The 16,585-nt window shown below is 40.7% G+C and overlaps 2 protein-coding genes across 3 annotated transcripts; both read left to right on the forward strand.

Moving 5' to 3' along the window:
- Positions 1-98: 98 nt before the first annotated feature.
- RB195_002134 (uncharacterized protein) lies at positions 99-2,989 on the forward strand (the record flags this gene model as incomplete). The annotated part of the gene is made up of 2 exons (XM_064199237.1): positions 99-168; positions 2,847-2,989. 2 exons carry the CDS (start codon positions 99-101, stop codon positions 2,987-2,989), a joined length of 213 nt encoding a protein of 70 aa, XP_064055118.1.
- A 4,905-nt stretch (positions 2,990-7,894) lies between these two features.
- RB195_002135 (uncharacterized protein) lies at positions 7,895-13,096 on the forward strand (the record flags this gene model as incomplete). 2 transcript variants are annotated; one of them, XM_064199238.1, is made up of 8 exons in its annotated part: positions 7,895-8,079; positions 11,353-11,486; positions 11,556-11,671; positions 11,728-11,847; positions 11,906-12,019; positions 12,126-12,266; positions 12,738-12,904; positions 12,961-13,096. In XM_064199238.1, the coding sequence occupies 8 exons, from the start codon at positions 7,895-7,897 to the stop codon at positions 13,094-13,096; spliced, it is 1,113 nt and encodes a 370-aa protein (XP_064055119.1). The 2 variants fall into 2 exon arrangements, with proteins under 2 accessions (XP_064055119.1, XP_064055120.1); XM_064199239.1 differs by lacking the exon at positions 7,895-8,079 and adding an exon at positions 9,015-9,046.
- Positions 13,097-16,585: the final 3,489 nt, after the last annotated feature.

Genomic DNA, 16,585 nt, shown 5'->3' on the forward strand with positions numbered 1-16,585 from the left:
TTCGCGAATGGAATACATAATCCATTGTGTGTAATATCGTTGTTGTGAGTTCAGAGTATGTTATGGAAATATATGAGATCTAAAGAAGATTTATTTTAATGTTACTTGCAGTTCTACTGCGTACAATCGTCGCACTACTTGATCTTGGTATTAGTTCTCATTCCGAGGGTGCTCTTTATGTTATTCTGAAATCTTCTCTTTGTTTATATAATAAGAAGTGATAACCAGATTAGAAGGTGACTATGAGGAATTACTATTCATCGAAACAGTTCAACTTCTGAGGCAAAAATATCGACGAGTACAGAATAGCTCATTGTGTGTTGGAATGGGTGCTTCCAGCAGAATATTGACAAAATCGGGCTTCTTTCTGTTGAAGTTTTATTACAGCTCTTCTTTGGTAGCAGTAGCGTCCCGGAATGATATTTCTTCGTAATGGCGAATACTCACGAGACTTCTTGCCGCTTCTCAAGCGAGACTCACCCCAAGGTTTAAACTCTTGGTTGCACAAATTGTAAATCATACATCATGGTAGGCGAAAGATCACTGAGAAGGAACTGAAGCAAAGGGAGACGAATTTGGAGATTACTAGCTGTGAGGTTTAACATTAGGTTTTTTCATGATTTTAAGGAAGAAAATTTTCCTGACAAAATATTTGAGTTGCAATATTTCGATGTAGAGATACGGAGTTATTTCAGTTTTATAATGAGTCAAACAATTGATATAAACGAAATTGGATATTCGGAATATTCGAACATCCGCAACATTATCCTGTAAACCTAGCATTTGATAAGGATGTGCTCGTCAGGAATGGTTGGTGAACGAAGAGTTGGAATTTTGAAGTTATGAATTCTTATGGTACATTTTTTTCGTTTGCTCAGCTCAATTCTTCCTACAAAACATCCAAAGAAACTATGCTTACAAGCACAGTTACCCATATTTGCAAGATTAACTCGAATTTATTGTGAACGCTAGTTTTCATGCGAATTTTCCAAATTTAACGACTGGACCAAGAATTAACTCTGTAGTTTCTTAGGGTTCTAGGTTGAATGAGATGGGAGAAGCGCATCCTTTATAGGATGTGAGGTGGTATTTAATTAGCAGATCAGCACAGGTCGCAGGGAATATCACGTCTATGCTATTACGCTCATACGCATTTACCGGTTCTTTTTTTCTTTGATGCAATATTCGCAATGCTTGAGAATTAGTGTAGTAAGTTAACTGTAGAAAACCACGCTCTGACCTTTTTTTTAACACCTTCTCAGGTTTCTAAGTTACACAAATAGAGTCATAGTTTGGGAATTACGAAGCTAAGACTGCAGTGATCATACTGTAGTGTGATCTAAATCGATCTAATATCTTGTCGTGTCTTGGGTATGTCGTGTAACATTGTAACCATGCCGAGTTATCGTATGCTCGTTCAAGTTGCTATGGATTTCTCGCTATGTATTCTGTGTGGTGAAGTTTCACGAATCTCATACAGAAGTTTTTTCTGCACTTTAGATTAACTTTATGACTGATGTTCTATGAAAGTAGACTTGTTCTGTATCTGGGCGCCAATGTGAATTGAATCTGTCAATGTGTTGCTAGTATAAGTTGAAGTTTTCGTTGTGATACCTGGTGGTGTTTTGGCGGTGTACCTGCACGGGGTATTGACAAATGCTGTGGAGCGAAACAAGCATGGTCGGGTCAAACGACATGAAGCACGGTGCAGTTGCATGAGCGGTTGCGCTTGAGCGTAGCGATTAGGATCGAGGGAGAACCCGTGCTAGCAGTATTCTTCGTTGCAGTCCGCGATGGTCCCATTTTGATTCCAACCGTTTTCCCCACCTCGCCGCGAGTGCAGCCACTTGCACAATTGGATTGGATCGTGCTTCAGGTCGTTTTGATCCAACTATACAATGTAGAGGGTTTAGTATAATTCTAGTTGCATATGAATCCTGGTTGTATACAGGATGTATGGTAGCCGAAAACAAAATGTTGGACTTGAGATATTATGTTGTGTCGATTGACGACTATCACAATCCAAGCGTTGGACTCGACTACTGATCTCTGTACTAAATATCAGGACTTCCTTAGTATCACCTTATCCTCTTTACTTGTACTAGCACACCTTTTTTAAATCAAAATCCATTCATATTACCAATTTCAATCCCTGTAGCCAAAGCGACCTGTTGTTAACGCCACCCAGAAACGAGTTAGTGGTGCTTCCATCTCGATCGCATCTGCTGACTCCACCGCGCCGCTTCGATTGCAGCCGCTTACGCAATTGCACCAAGATTCAACTTCGTCCCCAACACATATACATATAGTCGGGTCAAAACAACATGAATCGAATAACATGAGTCGGGTCAAAACAGCAACAAAACAACAGTGTAGTTGAGTTGCACCTGTGTACGCGCTCGAAACAGCGCGGTGGAGGCAACAGTTGGAACCGAGAGGGGCCGTCACAAACTACAGCGATGGGTGGTGTCAGCAAGGGTTTCGCTACTAGCTGCTACGCTTCACCGAAGCAGCTCGAGAGAAGCCGCGTAAGCAATTGCGTACGTGCTTCATGTCGTTTTGACCCTACTATATGTAACTTTGGTTGCAGACGTTCCTAAATTAAGTAGAGAGTATTTAAGCTACACAGATCACTGTGCAGTAATATAAACTCATAATTAATTTGCACTACCTTTGAGAGGTAAATACGAAAAACCAAGAATCGCATCATTAAAATTGCAATTGAATGAACTAAATGAATACAGCTGCATGTATTAGTGTTATTCTACACGGGAAGAATTTGAGGTCCGGGTTTTCCTGTCATTATCTCCATGTGCTACTGCACCGGTCTAGTTTTGGTTTTCCAGTGAGCTACGTTACTGATGCGTTTGAGGTGGCGGCGGGTGTGGAATTCATCCGCGATCATTGTTATGGTGGTGTTTCTCGTCACATCTGCCCTCTTCTACGTTGCTGTAGATGGGAGGTCGGTGTAATGGCACATTTCATATGATTTCTCATCGATTTTGTATGGTATAGAATTTGGAAGTTTAGAGTAAGGTTCTTGTAGCGCGCATAGGCATAGTTGTGAAGAGTACTAAATAGATTAAAGCAATTGGGTTTGTTTTACTTAGGCTTGTTTTTTGTGCCGCATCTACTTCCAAATATTTGTCTTAAGTGTGTATTCTTTTTCATTCCTTCATTTCATGGTTTATCTACGATGTTATTTTTGTTTTTGCTAAAAACTGAACAACATGTATATTTGAACTGTAACAGAGAAATCTCCTAATAAGAACGTTGACAATTCCATTTGCGAACATTCACTGGTCAGACTAGGTTTCGTTAAACTGTTGCATTATCCAGAGGGAAGGAAAGAAAATGCAGTGGTCTGAATAATGGCTTCATTTGTTTCACCTGTGATTAGAGATCACTAGTTACAAGATACTGGTCACTTAAAATACGTTGTGTGATCAAACATCTAGATAATACTAGGTCAGTTCTCTACTTTACAATATTTTCGACGGTGCCCTAAATGGTTCAGTATGTGAAATGGTACTGGACTTTTCCTATGAAGGCGTTAAAAAAAATTGACGTTTTGACTGTTGAAGTGATCAATTTTACGTGCATGAGGAGAAGCTCCTATGAAGGAGTAGACAGTTTTCAAGAAAGCCTTAACCCTTTCTTGTTGTAACAATTCCATCCACGATATGTTTAGAACATATACCTTCTTTTTGACGATAATAGCCTCATGAAGTTATTATCAGTACAACAGGACGGTCTCGATTTAGATGTCAAGTTAGAGTGTCCAATTTCAAAGAGATTACAGGCAAAAGGTAGTTGTGGGCACTCAACGCTTCTCTAATCGACTTGTACTTTGGCGCGCAAGAAAACGTTTGTAGGGCGCAAAGACCTTCCTTAACTTCAAATGTCTTTCCCATCTGAGAAGGTGATAGTCTATCAATTGAAGTCCATCACTGGAAGTGAATAGCTGAGCCGGTCGAGGTCCTAAGACCTTGCTATTACTCTTCGAGGATCCATGATCCATGATATAGATACTAAAAGACAAAAGGAGATGTAGCCGCCAAGTATCCCATTTCTTGAGGGCTACGACCCTGTGAATGTAGAGCAATGTGTAGTAGTCGCAAAAGTTGTTGCATGGGAAGGTTTTCCAGTCCTTTTTTCGTTGAAAGTGTTGAATGATACGTCTTAATTAGTCACTTCTAATAGACCTGTATGGAGAGTTTGGTGAAGTCAAAGCATTATTAGTTCCTGCTCTATCCTACCTACTGAAACCCTTACTGAACTATCGATACATAGATGATTGTTGCGTAATATTTCCAACGCTAGCCTAAATGAACACTTGCTTCGATTTCTTAAATAAGTAATCTCAGTACAAAGTTCACGAGCGAGAAACTTAAGGACAACTGGCTGCAGTTTCTCAAAGTCCAGGTCCATTTGTACAGGTGAAATTGGAAAACAAAGTGATAACGGAAACAGAGTTATAGAAACACTTTAATTCATTACCATTCTGCGCACCCCCATAAAGCCAAAAAGTCAGGCAATTGAAAACATGTTTAAGACAGCCGCAAAAGTGTCATGTGAGACTCGAGGGGACATCGACTTCGTGAACATGGCTATGCACAATGCTCTGTGAAATGGGTACCCAGGAAAGGTTTCCTATTTAAAACGGAGCCATGTAGCAGAGCGTCAGTGTCACATGGTGGAACAAACAGAGATTCCTTTCTGCCTTCCTTTTATATCGGATGATATGTGTAATGCAGTGCGAGCAAGCTTACGACACGGGGATCTGCAAGGCTCAGAGTAGTGATCATGCCACCTTCGAATCTGAAGAAACAGCTAGTCCGCAATAAGGTCTATAACAGTTTTTGTGCCTCGTTTGTCCGAATGGAAGGCAGGGGATTGTATGGTATTGGGGGTTATCCACCTAACCGCTTGCAAATTATGGGATGTGAGTACATTGGCGGGACAGGAAGCACAGTATGCACTCGGGTCAAGGAGCACATAAGCTCGTAAAATCAAAACCATCAACCCCTTTAGTTGCTCATCGCAGAAAATGTCATGACAACACTCCTTTCAAGACAGCAGTCACGATCTTGACACGCGAATCAGATGTTCTTGCGCGAAAAACATTGGAAACGTTTTATATAACAGCAAAAAGCCGATCATGATTCATGAAGAAGAATGCATCGCTGCGACCATCGAGCTGGCGCCATATCAAGACCTACGGGGCCAAATGCAAGGAACATCGGCATTACTTACTATTAGCGGCGCAACTCTAACAGCCGGTGACCCGCTAACGTCGAGGTTTTGTGGCTAACAACGAGCGCTATTGTGGTCTGCTGCTCTGACGATGTTTATGAGTAATCTGTTTGCTATCTCATATGTTGCGAGATGACGAGGCGTTTGAGGGAGTAGATTACATGTGTCTTTGATTTTCCATGCTCTGAAAAAGACGACGACGGCGAAACGTTAGCCAGAATAAAGACGGATTTCAGTATTTCGTACGCAGTTCCTGCTCTATCTTCCTTGCGTAAGCGGCTGCGCTCGAAGCGGTGCGGTGGAGCGTAACGGTTAGGATCGAGCGAGGATCCCCGCGGAACCGTTCATTGCTCCAATTCGCGATGGTGCCACCTCGATTCCAGCCGCTATCTCCACCGTGCCGTTTTGAGCGCAATAGCTTACGCAGCTGCACCGTGTTTCATGCCATTTTGATCCGACTATACTTAGTAGCTTTAGCCTATATGTCTTAAGTCCTCGTAAAGATAAAGAGTCTACTTGAATATTCCGTTTGGGATGCGCCCCACGTTCACTTCAATTCAGAATCGTTTGAGATTTACGAACGTGTAACTGGCCTATACAATGACTTGCGGTGGCTAGCCGATGTGTCAAGTCAGAGTTTTTATCCTCCCAGACAAGTCTGGTACCAATTCATCGACCTCTGAGGGGCGAAAGGCTTGGTGAGCACTAGGACGGATTCGAACCTCCGATCGATCATACTGCAGTGACAGCGGGATCTCTTACTGACTGCCTTTGCCTTTACTGGCCTAAAACCTGAGCATTACTCCTTGAGAAGTACACCGCCCCTCAAAGAGTAATGCTCAGGTTTTAGGCCCACGACTGACTTAGCTATTCACTACCAGTGATTACCTATCGATTGTTGAATTATGGCCTTCACAAATGGGAAAGTTATTGTCAATTAAGAACGGTTCTTGTGCTCTATATACGTTTTGCGCCCAAAAGTGAGTTCACCTACATCTGCGTTGAGTGTCCCTCTCCACCTTACCCTCCCCCTCCCCTCTTCTCTCCCTCCACCAAACTACCTTTTTTCTAGATTAGCTTGTTTCGCAGTAGTTCTCAACATTTTTTCCCGTTATTTACGCATTCCATGTTACTCACACTTTGTTATTCTTGGCATTTTCCTACGCATGACCATACATGCGATGGTCGGAGCGGTTCTCCGGCACCCCTCACTTTAGGGTTGTTGGCGAAGTGACCCATTCACCTAAGGTGTCCATTTGTCACGAGAAGAACGAAAAGAACAATGGAGATGTTGAAAGATGTAATGAGTAGGGCTAAGTGAGGAAGCAATGTGCAATGATAAGCAATGAAAAACCACCGGGCAGTGAAGGGTGTCTGGGAGTACGAAACACCAGAACAAAAAGATTAAACAGTACACAACACATCCAATGTGGTTTTGTTTGCGCTGAAAAATGGACACCAAAGCTGAGAATGAGTTGAGTGGTTTCAGTTTTGAGCCCACAGTTTTGTTGTGAGAAAAGCTGGCAAAAAGGAAAGCATAGCCTTTAGCCACACGGTCAATGGTTCGAAAACCCCCTAGTGCAGACTAAGCGTTTCACACTTCCGGAGTCGATAAATTGGTACCAGACTTATCTAGAATAAAAAAAACTGACCTGATCATCAGCTGGTCCCCGCAAGTCATTGTACAGGCTGGTTACGTGTTCGTAAACCTCAAACGATTTTGAATCGACGTAAACACGGTGGATCCGAAGATCCCAAGTGGATTGGTACGCCTGTGGCTTTATCCTTTATCTTTATAAATACTTATACGGTGTATGATGTATGTAAGAGCTCATTTTTCGTCACAGTCGCGCGTCCTCAAAATTGCTCGCTCCTTCGTCCTTATAGCTGTACCTTCCATAATTGCTTATTCAGTACAACTCAGCAGAAAATGCATATTAATTTGTTGCTGTTGTTGCTCATTATCGAATAAGTGTTTGCACCGCTGCCAAAAATGAGTTTTTTATTCTGGCAACTCTTAACTTACAAGTCTAACTGCCCCTTAATCCTATCGTATATTATGAACCTTCCTCTGAATAACGATGACTGAGAGCAAATATTCAATTGATTTAATTGGTTCCATACTCTCCAAGTGTTCTTTTGCAAGCGGTTTTTTCTTCGAGAAATGTTGACGTCAAACATGACATTTTTCTATTATGTTAAATGATTCCGACAAAAGTATTGATATCCCGGTCGATGATTCTGAAGTGTCCAAGATGGAGTAGACCCCCTTCACCTAGGGAGGGGCTAGCTCTGACCTATCGCACCTATACGGATGACGTTCAACTAATATCTGTGATAACTTATAAGCGCTTTGACCGATGCAAGAAGGTCTATCATCTACGAAAATGCTGTGAAATAATTGTAATGTGCTAATTAGTGCAGGTAAATTGTTTCATAATTTCAAGTAATATGTGATGCTACACGTCTTCCCATGCTATCATCATATCATCTCACTTTAGTCCTGTCGCAAGGCTGTTGCTATAGTGACTATAGCAACTATAGTGACTGCGTTGCTCATCCGCGTTTGCTTGTGTAGATATAACGGGAAGTGGCGGAGAAGTTTGAGGGTTAGGCATGCGTAGTTGCATGATGACAGATGTGGTCTGCCTCCTGCTTCTCACTACGACGGGTTCAACTACTGAAACCAATGTGCCGAATGGGTTGTGCGGCTTCATCAGCTGGCTTGAAGATGCAGCTAGTGACAGCAGCAGGCTCACCCGATCTAGGCAATCGACCAGCGACAAACACCATGTTTCGACAACACCGGCTCAGTTCGTCGAGGTGGGTGTGTTTAGGGGCGGGAACATTTCGTAGCGATCTTGTGTATTGATTTTATCTTTTCTGGTTCATGTGCCGTTGCTGAGCGAAATTCAAAAAAAAAAAAATAGAATTTACACGTTCGTTGCTCGCACTAAGAGATCATGTAATAGTAATAGTACATCGTTAAAAACCTGACAACTTCTTTGTCTTGGTTGAAATTCGATCTATTGCAGTTGAATCAACCTTCTTTAAATGACTGTTTTGTCCACTGTTTATTATGTGATCATGACCTATTGCTCTTGCTTCAATCCTCCTTTGTTTGCTGTCGATTTGGTGCGAAACAGCGCTGTTCATTAGCACGTGTAGGTACATGTGGATTTTTATCCGATCTTCATCATTCGTGATTTCATCTTTGCATTTGTTAAGCGGTCGTGCTGTAGCTTTGTTACTTGCAGCATCTGCAAAAAGCATTAAATCAGTAGAGAATCAGTAGAGAAGAAGACCATGACAGATATTTGCAATTAACAAAGTAAACAAGGGAGAAAAAGTTGCTTACCAATTTTTGTCGCATTTTAGACGCTGTTTGCTGAAGGTAGCTGAGTTAGTGATTGTTTATGACATGGATGGAGTTCTCCTTATTTGTGAAGAAGCGGTCTCATTGTGACATTCATATCAAATCATGACGAAAATGGCTTTAGATCACAAAGAAACGTACTTAGAAGTTACACGGCATTCAAATTTCAAGTATGGCGTCCTCACTCGATGTCCACAATAGCTGCAATCTAGAGCGAGTAAAATTTTGAGAAGTTTCTGACGTATTCTGTGGATCTATGAGGAAGGATCTGTGAGAGTTTTTATTATTGTCTTGCTTGGTGGCTGAAATACACTATCACTACCTATGTTGTTTCACTATCATGGCTGTGAGGACGGGGTAGATCATTGTCTTCTTCATGTGGATGTTCTGCGGGCTGTGTTTTCGTAGAGACAAGTGGGTCTTTGTTTTGACTTCGGTTGGCCCATAACCACATCCTGATGCCTCGATGGTACTTCTGTTCTAGGTTTGCAGATGTTATTGTTGTTGTTCCCTGTTGTATTTCATAACTCAATTACCTTTAGTTTATTGCATTAGTTTTCGTTTGACTTGGATTTCGTTTGAGAAAACTATGTGCTTTCCTGGCACTATGTGCTGTTTCTACTTTTGGTATTGTTTCCGTCGTGGTTCCTATTGATTTTTGTGTGGAATTGTGGCTAATCGCAGTGCGTTAGGTGACAGTTTGGTCGCGTTAGACACACAGATACCGCTCCATTCAGATCTTATCACTACTTTATCATTCCTTTTTTAAAGCTTCTACTAGATCACTCCATCGCTTGTTCATGCTATCTTTTGTCTGTTATATCGGACAAGATTTATGTTCTTTATAAGTTCAGAAGTTGCCAGTAGTAATATATTTATGTGATACATTTTGTGTGTATGTGTATGTGTATGTGTATGTGTGTGTGTGTGTGTGTGTGTGTGTGTGTGGTGTGTGTGTGTGAGAGAGAGAGACTTTATCAGCAACAACTACTAGACGCTGAAAATTGCAAAGTCATGTGTCAACACTCAAGCATTGATTACCGCGCTAGTAATTGGGTTGATGACATGTACATCAGTTTCGAGATTTCGAGATTAGTTTCGAGATGGACACCACGTTTAAAAATTGGTCCGTTGCGACTAAACGTCATTAAATTAGTGAAAAAATGACTTGAATTGAAGTTTTCAATTGAGATCGCTGGAATCAAATTGAAAATTTTTGAAAAGAGATTCTTCTTTCGGAATTCCAATTTTAAAAACTGCTTCTTTTTTTATCTCTTAGCAATACTGCAGCACATTGACCGCTTTTAGAACTTCAAAATAGTTAACATTTGGTGCTGAATGGTGAAGTTTCCTTAGTGTATAGCGATTGAGTCCTTACTATAAATTACAGGTTTCAATAATTTCTTTAGATTCTATTCTACTGTGTGAGCCTTGAAAAATCGTATACAAGTTCAAATTGAATTTAATTGATTCTGAATGAATTCAAATTGAAGAATTCATTTCAGCTCCCAACTTTCTTAGTTTGCACATGTAAATGAGTGCTGTTTTCCTTTTTTGGTGTGTGGAGTGTTCTCCCTTTAAGAATGGTTTCTATTTGTCATTCTGGTCTTTTTCTTTTCTTTGTGGTTTTGACGCCGATCTATGTGGAATTGCATAGCCATGTCAAAAGCAGATATCAAATTACTTTGCATAGGTGCGATAGGGAGGAGCCGGACCCTCTTCAGGTGAAGGGAGTCTCACGGGGTGTAGCTCAGGTGATGAGTATCCCTTCCCCAACCGTCCAAAAGTGGAAGAGGTTGCTTCTAAGATCGTCCAAAAGTGAAGAAGTCCTTTCGCTTACCGTCCAAATGTAAAGGGGTCTTTTCGCCAACAGTCCAAAAGCGAATTGTTCGGAGCACTGACTCCGACTATCGCATTTATGATACCTTGTCCCTTTCACTCTCTTGCACACCAATCACAATCCTTGCGATGATGAACAAACTTTATATTACAATTATTTTCGTAGCATATTTTACCGAGATGTTCCAGCCGACTTATGGTCTGATAGCGCCGTTAAATTAGCAACTTTTTATTTGCTTGAATGTAGTTCATTTTGTTATATCTGCGTCAAGAAAAAAATTGCCTCTATGCATGTTAATGCAGTTCGTTGGAAGTGAAGATGAGCCATTAAACAAGACATTACTGCATAGTCTGTTCTTATAAAAACTTTTTCGCGTAAAGTCCGTGCACCTTCCAACACTTGATTCTGTCAGTTAAGGTCGTTTGTTGAGTTATTTCCTTTAGAGCTTTTTACCATATATGAGAGTTGCGGTTGGGTGTAGGTGATATTCTTCAGTATTCTGGGTTTTTCTGTGAAAGGCTGAAAACTTGTCCTTCAAACGCCGGGAAAACTTCGAGTTTTGGCTTCCATGTTTAGATAAGCTTCGCTCAGTTTCGCATCCGTTCCCAAGATCTCCCTACTAGGTACTGTCTCGCATTATTCCTCGCAGATTTTTTACTTGTTTCACTTAGATTCCACCGTACTAATGCTAAATTATCTCTTGCATTGCCTTGTAGCTTGTTATCTCAAAACCTTCTACCGTTTCACCATAAATTCGTAATCTTATTATTATTAGCTTGCGCATGTGAAAAGTTTCATTCATTTATTTGCCTTTCAACTGATGGAAACATATTAACACCACTGTGATATTGCGTATATTTCAAGTAGCACTACTTTTTAGAGCCCCCGGATCGGCGAGGGTGATAGGCACTGAGCAAATCAATCCAAAACAAAAGATGTCAGGTGGCGATGCAGTGCACTACGAAACAATTGAGCGTGGATCTCTTTATGGATTAGATTATCGGGTTTTTATCAGTAAGCGAAATGTTGAACAGTTGTTCTCTTCTTTCTATTATCGACTAATCAAAATGCTGTGTCTTTCAGAGGGCCCTGATGGCGTTTTGTCCCCATGGCATGATGTACCACTCTATGCTGATGCTAGCAAAAAGATCTTTAACATGATTGTGGAGATCCCACGCTGGACGAATGCAAAAATGGAGGTGATGGTTGACCGAAACTATTGTAGGAATTGGTATATTTGTGCTACTGTCTTTAGATGGCTACCAAGGAGCCTATGAATCCAATCAAGCAGGACGTTAAAAAGGGCTTGCCACGATTTGTGCACAACATATTTCCCCACAAAGGATACATCTGGAACTATGGAGCACTTCCTCAAGTAAATCTAGTGAAGTTTTTAAGAAGTTAAATAGGGAATGCTCAAAGATGTTTTTTAGACCTGGGAGGATCCGAACCATGTTGTCCCTGACACCGGCGCTATCGGTGACAACGATCCTATTGATATAGTGGACATTGGTTCTAAAATACAGAAACGCGGAGCTGTTATCCAGGTGGGAAAACAGATTTAATTGTGATTTGATTGATTGATTTTGGTTATGTATGTACTTTTTTGTTTACTTTGCATAAACTTCTCAGATCTTTTAATTTTCGTCCTAGGTGAAAGTACTTGGCACTCTAGCCCTTATTGATGAAGGAGAAACCGACTGGAAACTGATAGCCATAGATGTGACAGATCCGTTAGCTGATCAGATGAATAACATTGGAGATGTTGAAAGGCATTTTCCTGGATTGCTGAAGGTTTGTGCGTTGTTAGGTCTTTTTTAACAGGGGAAACGAAAGGAGAATTTGTTGGAGTTGAAGTCATTAAATTTCCCCACCCCCTAAGCGAAATTTGTAATTTAAATTTGTGAAAGTTGAAGGTTTGAAAGAACCGCTCATTTCGGACAAGTACAAGACAAGACATTCTGTCGATCACATCTATCTGTTCCCTGCTTATTTTTTTTTGTTTTTGAACATTTCCATTACCGTATCTTTTCTCACACATTTCGTCATCTGTGTCCACAACAATATTACAAGACAACACAACACAACAATACATTAGTGGAAAGCCGTCTATACAGGCGGATTATTATACTTTTCATTCGCTGCTTTCAGTATTATTACACGACAAAATCAAATCTCTAATCAAAATATTAATGTTATTTTTGAAAAAATAAGGACGCTATCAATCTTGCCAAAGGGCGTGTATAAAATATTGTATATTTTAAGGCTACCGTTGAATGGTTCCGTATCTATAAGATCCCCACTGGAAAGCCAGAGAATCAATTCGGTTTCAACGGTGAGTACAAAGATCGCGATTATGCGCACAAGATTATCGATGAGACGAGCGAGCACTGGAAGAAGCTCATTAAAGAAGCCTCGCCGAAGCTGAATACGTGAGGATTTGATGTCTGGTGCTCTGAAAAAGTGTACTAACTTGATCTTATTTCAGTCAATGCTTCGTTGAGGGTGCCGTTCACCAAGCAACCCGCGAATCCGTGCAGGCTGCAGTGGATGCGAGCGCCGTGCCAGCCGCCCCGTCCGAGATCCCCACTGATGTCGACAAATGGCACTTCATACAAGCCTGACTAGGCTTGGATTCGAAGCTTTGACCGTACATGTATGGCTAGGTTAGCAGTACTGTCCTTCTAGCTTTGGTTTGCGGTGTCGATGAAGCTATGCATGGGTTTGTCAAATACATTTTCATTATGTTATGTCTGTTCAATAGAAGAATTGTTATCTCGTAAAATAAAGAACTTTTTCTTTTCATCATTTGCGTCTTTTTTCCATCTCTGTTTCGTCGTGATTTGTTCCGGAGAGCTCGGAAATTAAAAGGAAACATTTGTAGCTATTCAAAATTTATTGTCATTCTTAGTTGGCTAAAGGGTAAAGGATTTTCGTTCAGACACATGTAACAACAGCTATTAGACAGCATTCAAATCGGCATCAACCCGTGTACCTTCACACAAATTAAATCAGTTGTCCAACTTTCACCTCTAATTTCTAATTGACTAAATGTGGTTTGTTTGAATTTTCTAAAGTGTTGCTCAATATTTGTACGGAAAGTTGGTTCTGTCAAGGAGCTTCAGGAAGATATTAACGCTTAGACGTGATATTCAGCAGATTTTCTTCCGAGGTATAATAACAATCGTATGGAACTACTTCAGAAAAGCGATCACGTGCTGGTCACTATTCTGTTCAATTCGATTACGTCAGGAAATATTAGGATGTGTTCGAGTAAACTAGAACAGCCATATAGGAACAACTCTTACTGAGGTCGCTCTACCACTCCAACTCACCTCACTACCGCTCTACCAGTGACTCCTTTTTGGCAAGACAACACCAGCTCTCTACAGTCCTCTTGTGAATCAAAGGCGTTGCTGATTCACATGGTACCGAAGAAGAACATACCGAGGGAACGTAAGGAAACTTCACTGTCATCTTACATAGACGTGATGTGAGCTAAAGGCAGTTGGAGATAAGGAAATGTTGAAGTCCTCCAGGTGTGTTCCATTCTTGCTCCTGGAGCTCGAGCAGTTGACGCGTAACGGTAGCGTAACGGCTAATAAATTGAGATAACCTCAAAGCTGCAAGAATTTATTTCTGTGTCGAGGGTTACACAACGAATGACTTCTGTAAAAATTGGCGCTTTTATTACTTCTGTAATCCAGAGAGTGGGAAATGCTCACGTTCATCCCGTATATGGGCTCGTATGTACGAGCTCATATTTAGAGGTGGAAGCGCGAAAGATGTACCCTAGGCTCAATGTGTTTTTCTGAGTGAGGTGAGGTGACTAGCGCAATCAAACAACAACTTTAAGTAGTAAATGGGGCGGTCGTTAGGTACTCGCAGCCGAATAACTGCCTCCAGAAGAGGCTCTCGGTGGGCCATAGCGGGCATATCTTAGGCTAGCTGTGATCACGAAGCCACGCCCATCCATCACCACATCACTGAGGTCACGTACTGTGTTTGTATTGCAACAACGTGATAGAGTTGACTAGAAAGTGGAGAAATGTAGAAAGTGAAAACGCTAAAGATGAAGCAAAAATGCAGAAGATTTGTGCAAGAACAAAACAACGTCAGAAAACATAAATGAAGCTGAAAACGTTTTAAAATGAAAGCTAAAAGTGTAGAAACGAGGACCTGGTCGTTGGAAGATGTAAATTTGTGTTTGTGGAAAACTATATGAAAGATATAGATATATTTGTATTTATACAGACTATTAAATCCATGTAAGATACTGCAATAGTTTGTAAAAGTATCGATTCGTTTGTTTTACACAAATGAAACACTATTATTTCCTACTTCTGGGATTTCGCGTGCAATCGTTTGATTATCTTATCGTTATTTCTATACGTAAGCGATCGATACTCCGTACGAAGCAATTAGGTAGATAACGTGCTCCATGAGGCATGTTTCGCACCTCATCAGATGATGAGGGCTGAAGATGGACAATGTGATGGGCGGGACATAAGGCAAACGCAGCGCAATGCTCTGCTGCCACTATTAGCTGCTGCGCAGAGCAATTAACGATCACCGTTGACATGGTTTACCCTAAGAAGGCTGCGGGTACCTAACGATAAGCACCAGTAGTAATAATAAATAATAAGTAAATAAATAAATAATAATAATAAATAATAATAGGTAAAATAATAGTAATAAACAATAACAAATGGAACGTAACGAAAATGTAACGTAGAACGTGTGACGATAATATAAATGCATGATAAACAGTGCCTCCGTGTTCGATCATCGTGCCATGCCGAAGCTTCTTGAAAGTTAAATATGTGCAGTGTAACTGCTGAGAGGTAGAACGGTCATGCTAGTGAAGGTAGAACGACTCACGACTCTTTTGTTGGTCATCGCAACTCTCGTTCTCTCCCGATGTTTGTCCTCGTTCATGTGTGAGATGAGGAGAATGATGCTCACGTGCTCGTTAGCAAATTCGGCAACGTGAGGGTGGTACTATTTCTTTTTGTTGATCTTTTTCCTTGTAACATTTCGTTTTTTCTCACAAGCTGGTGATACAAAAGTTGTATGGAACATTTTTTTCTCTAACATTTTTGCAAATAAGAAAGTCCTAACGATAAAGTTCCGTTTCGGAAATCAGTCGAAAATCTCCAGTAGTCGGAAACATTATTTTTAAACCTTTAGCTTTCAATAACAACTTCATTATTATCCTGAATGCTTCTGAAATGAGCACAGCTACTACTAATAACAAATGTATTATCATTAATTAAATTGTTATTAAACTTATTGCTTGCAACATTTTTTAAGACTGTAATGTCGTTGGAGGAAAGCATCACGTTTTTGAATTCAATTTTCACAGGAGAAGCAATACAGCATTGACGAAATGAACCCAAAAGTAAATGCTGCTTTAAAAAATGTTAAAAAATATCAGGAACACTCCACAATATCACGTTAAGGGGATTTACTCGGTTTTGAGATGTAGTTTCCTCCTAGATCGGATTCTGGCGTTGTATCTTTTGAATGATGGTTTTCTTCGATGTTGTTGGTTGGTAATGGATTGCGTTTATTTCTTCAACGCTTTCTTAAAGTTACATTTCTGTGAGAACCTAGGAAATATTACGATGATAGGAAATCGTAGGATTTAAATGCTTGCAAAAAAACAAAAGCAACAGAAATACTACTAGTCGTTCCTTACTAGTAATGAGTATGAAAAGACGGGATAGATAAGTATGTAGTAGTCCAATGATTGGAATTGCAGTAGCAGATCCTATTTCTCAGTAGTTTTCACTTTGCTAGCTATCACAAGCAGATCTCGCTGTCGAGACAAGTATTCTCTCAAAGGACCGCAGTCCACAACGCGTCGAACTTCGCCAGCGCTGTGCACGTGCACCACGTGTTTCGTCGCAAAATAGCGTAAGAACGAATGCCAAATCCTACAAAAACGCCAGTCAAAGTCGTTACTGGTCGACGATTACGCCGAAGCGAGATCTGTTGAGTCGTGACATACCATCCATGCTTATTGGTTCTATCCGTCCGTTCTTAGCTCATTTTGTCTCAGAGGAGTAGTCCATTTTTAGGCCAATAAAGTGATTAGTTTATGCTCTTAA

This window comes from Necator americanus, chromosome IV, assembly GCF_031761385.1.
Source record: "Necator americanus strain Aroian chromosome IV, whole genome shotgun sequence".
NCBI classification, from domain to species: Eukaryota; Metazoa; Nematoda; class Chromadorea; order Rhabditida; family Ancylostomatidae; genus Necator; species Necator americanus.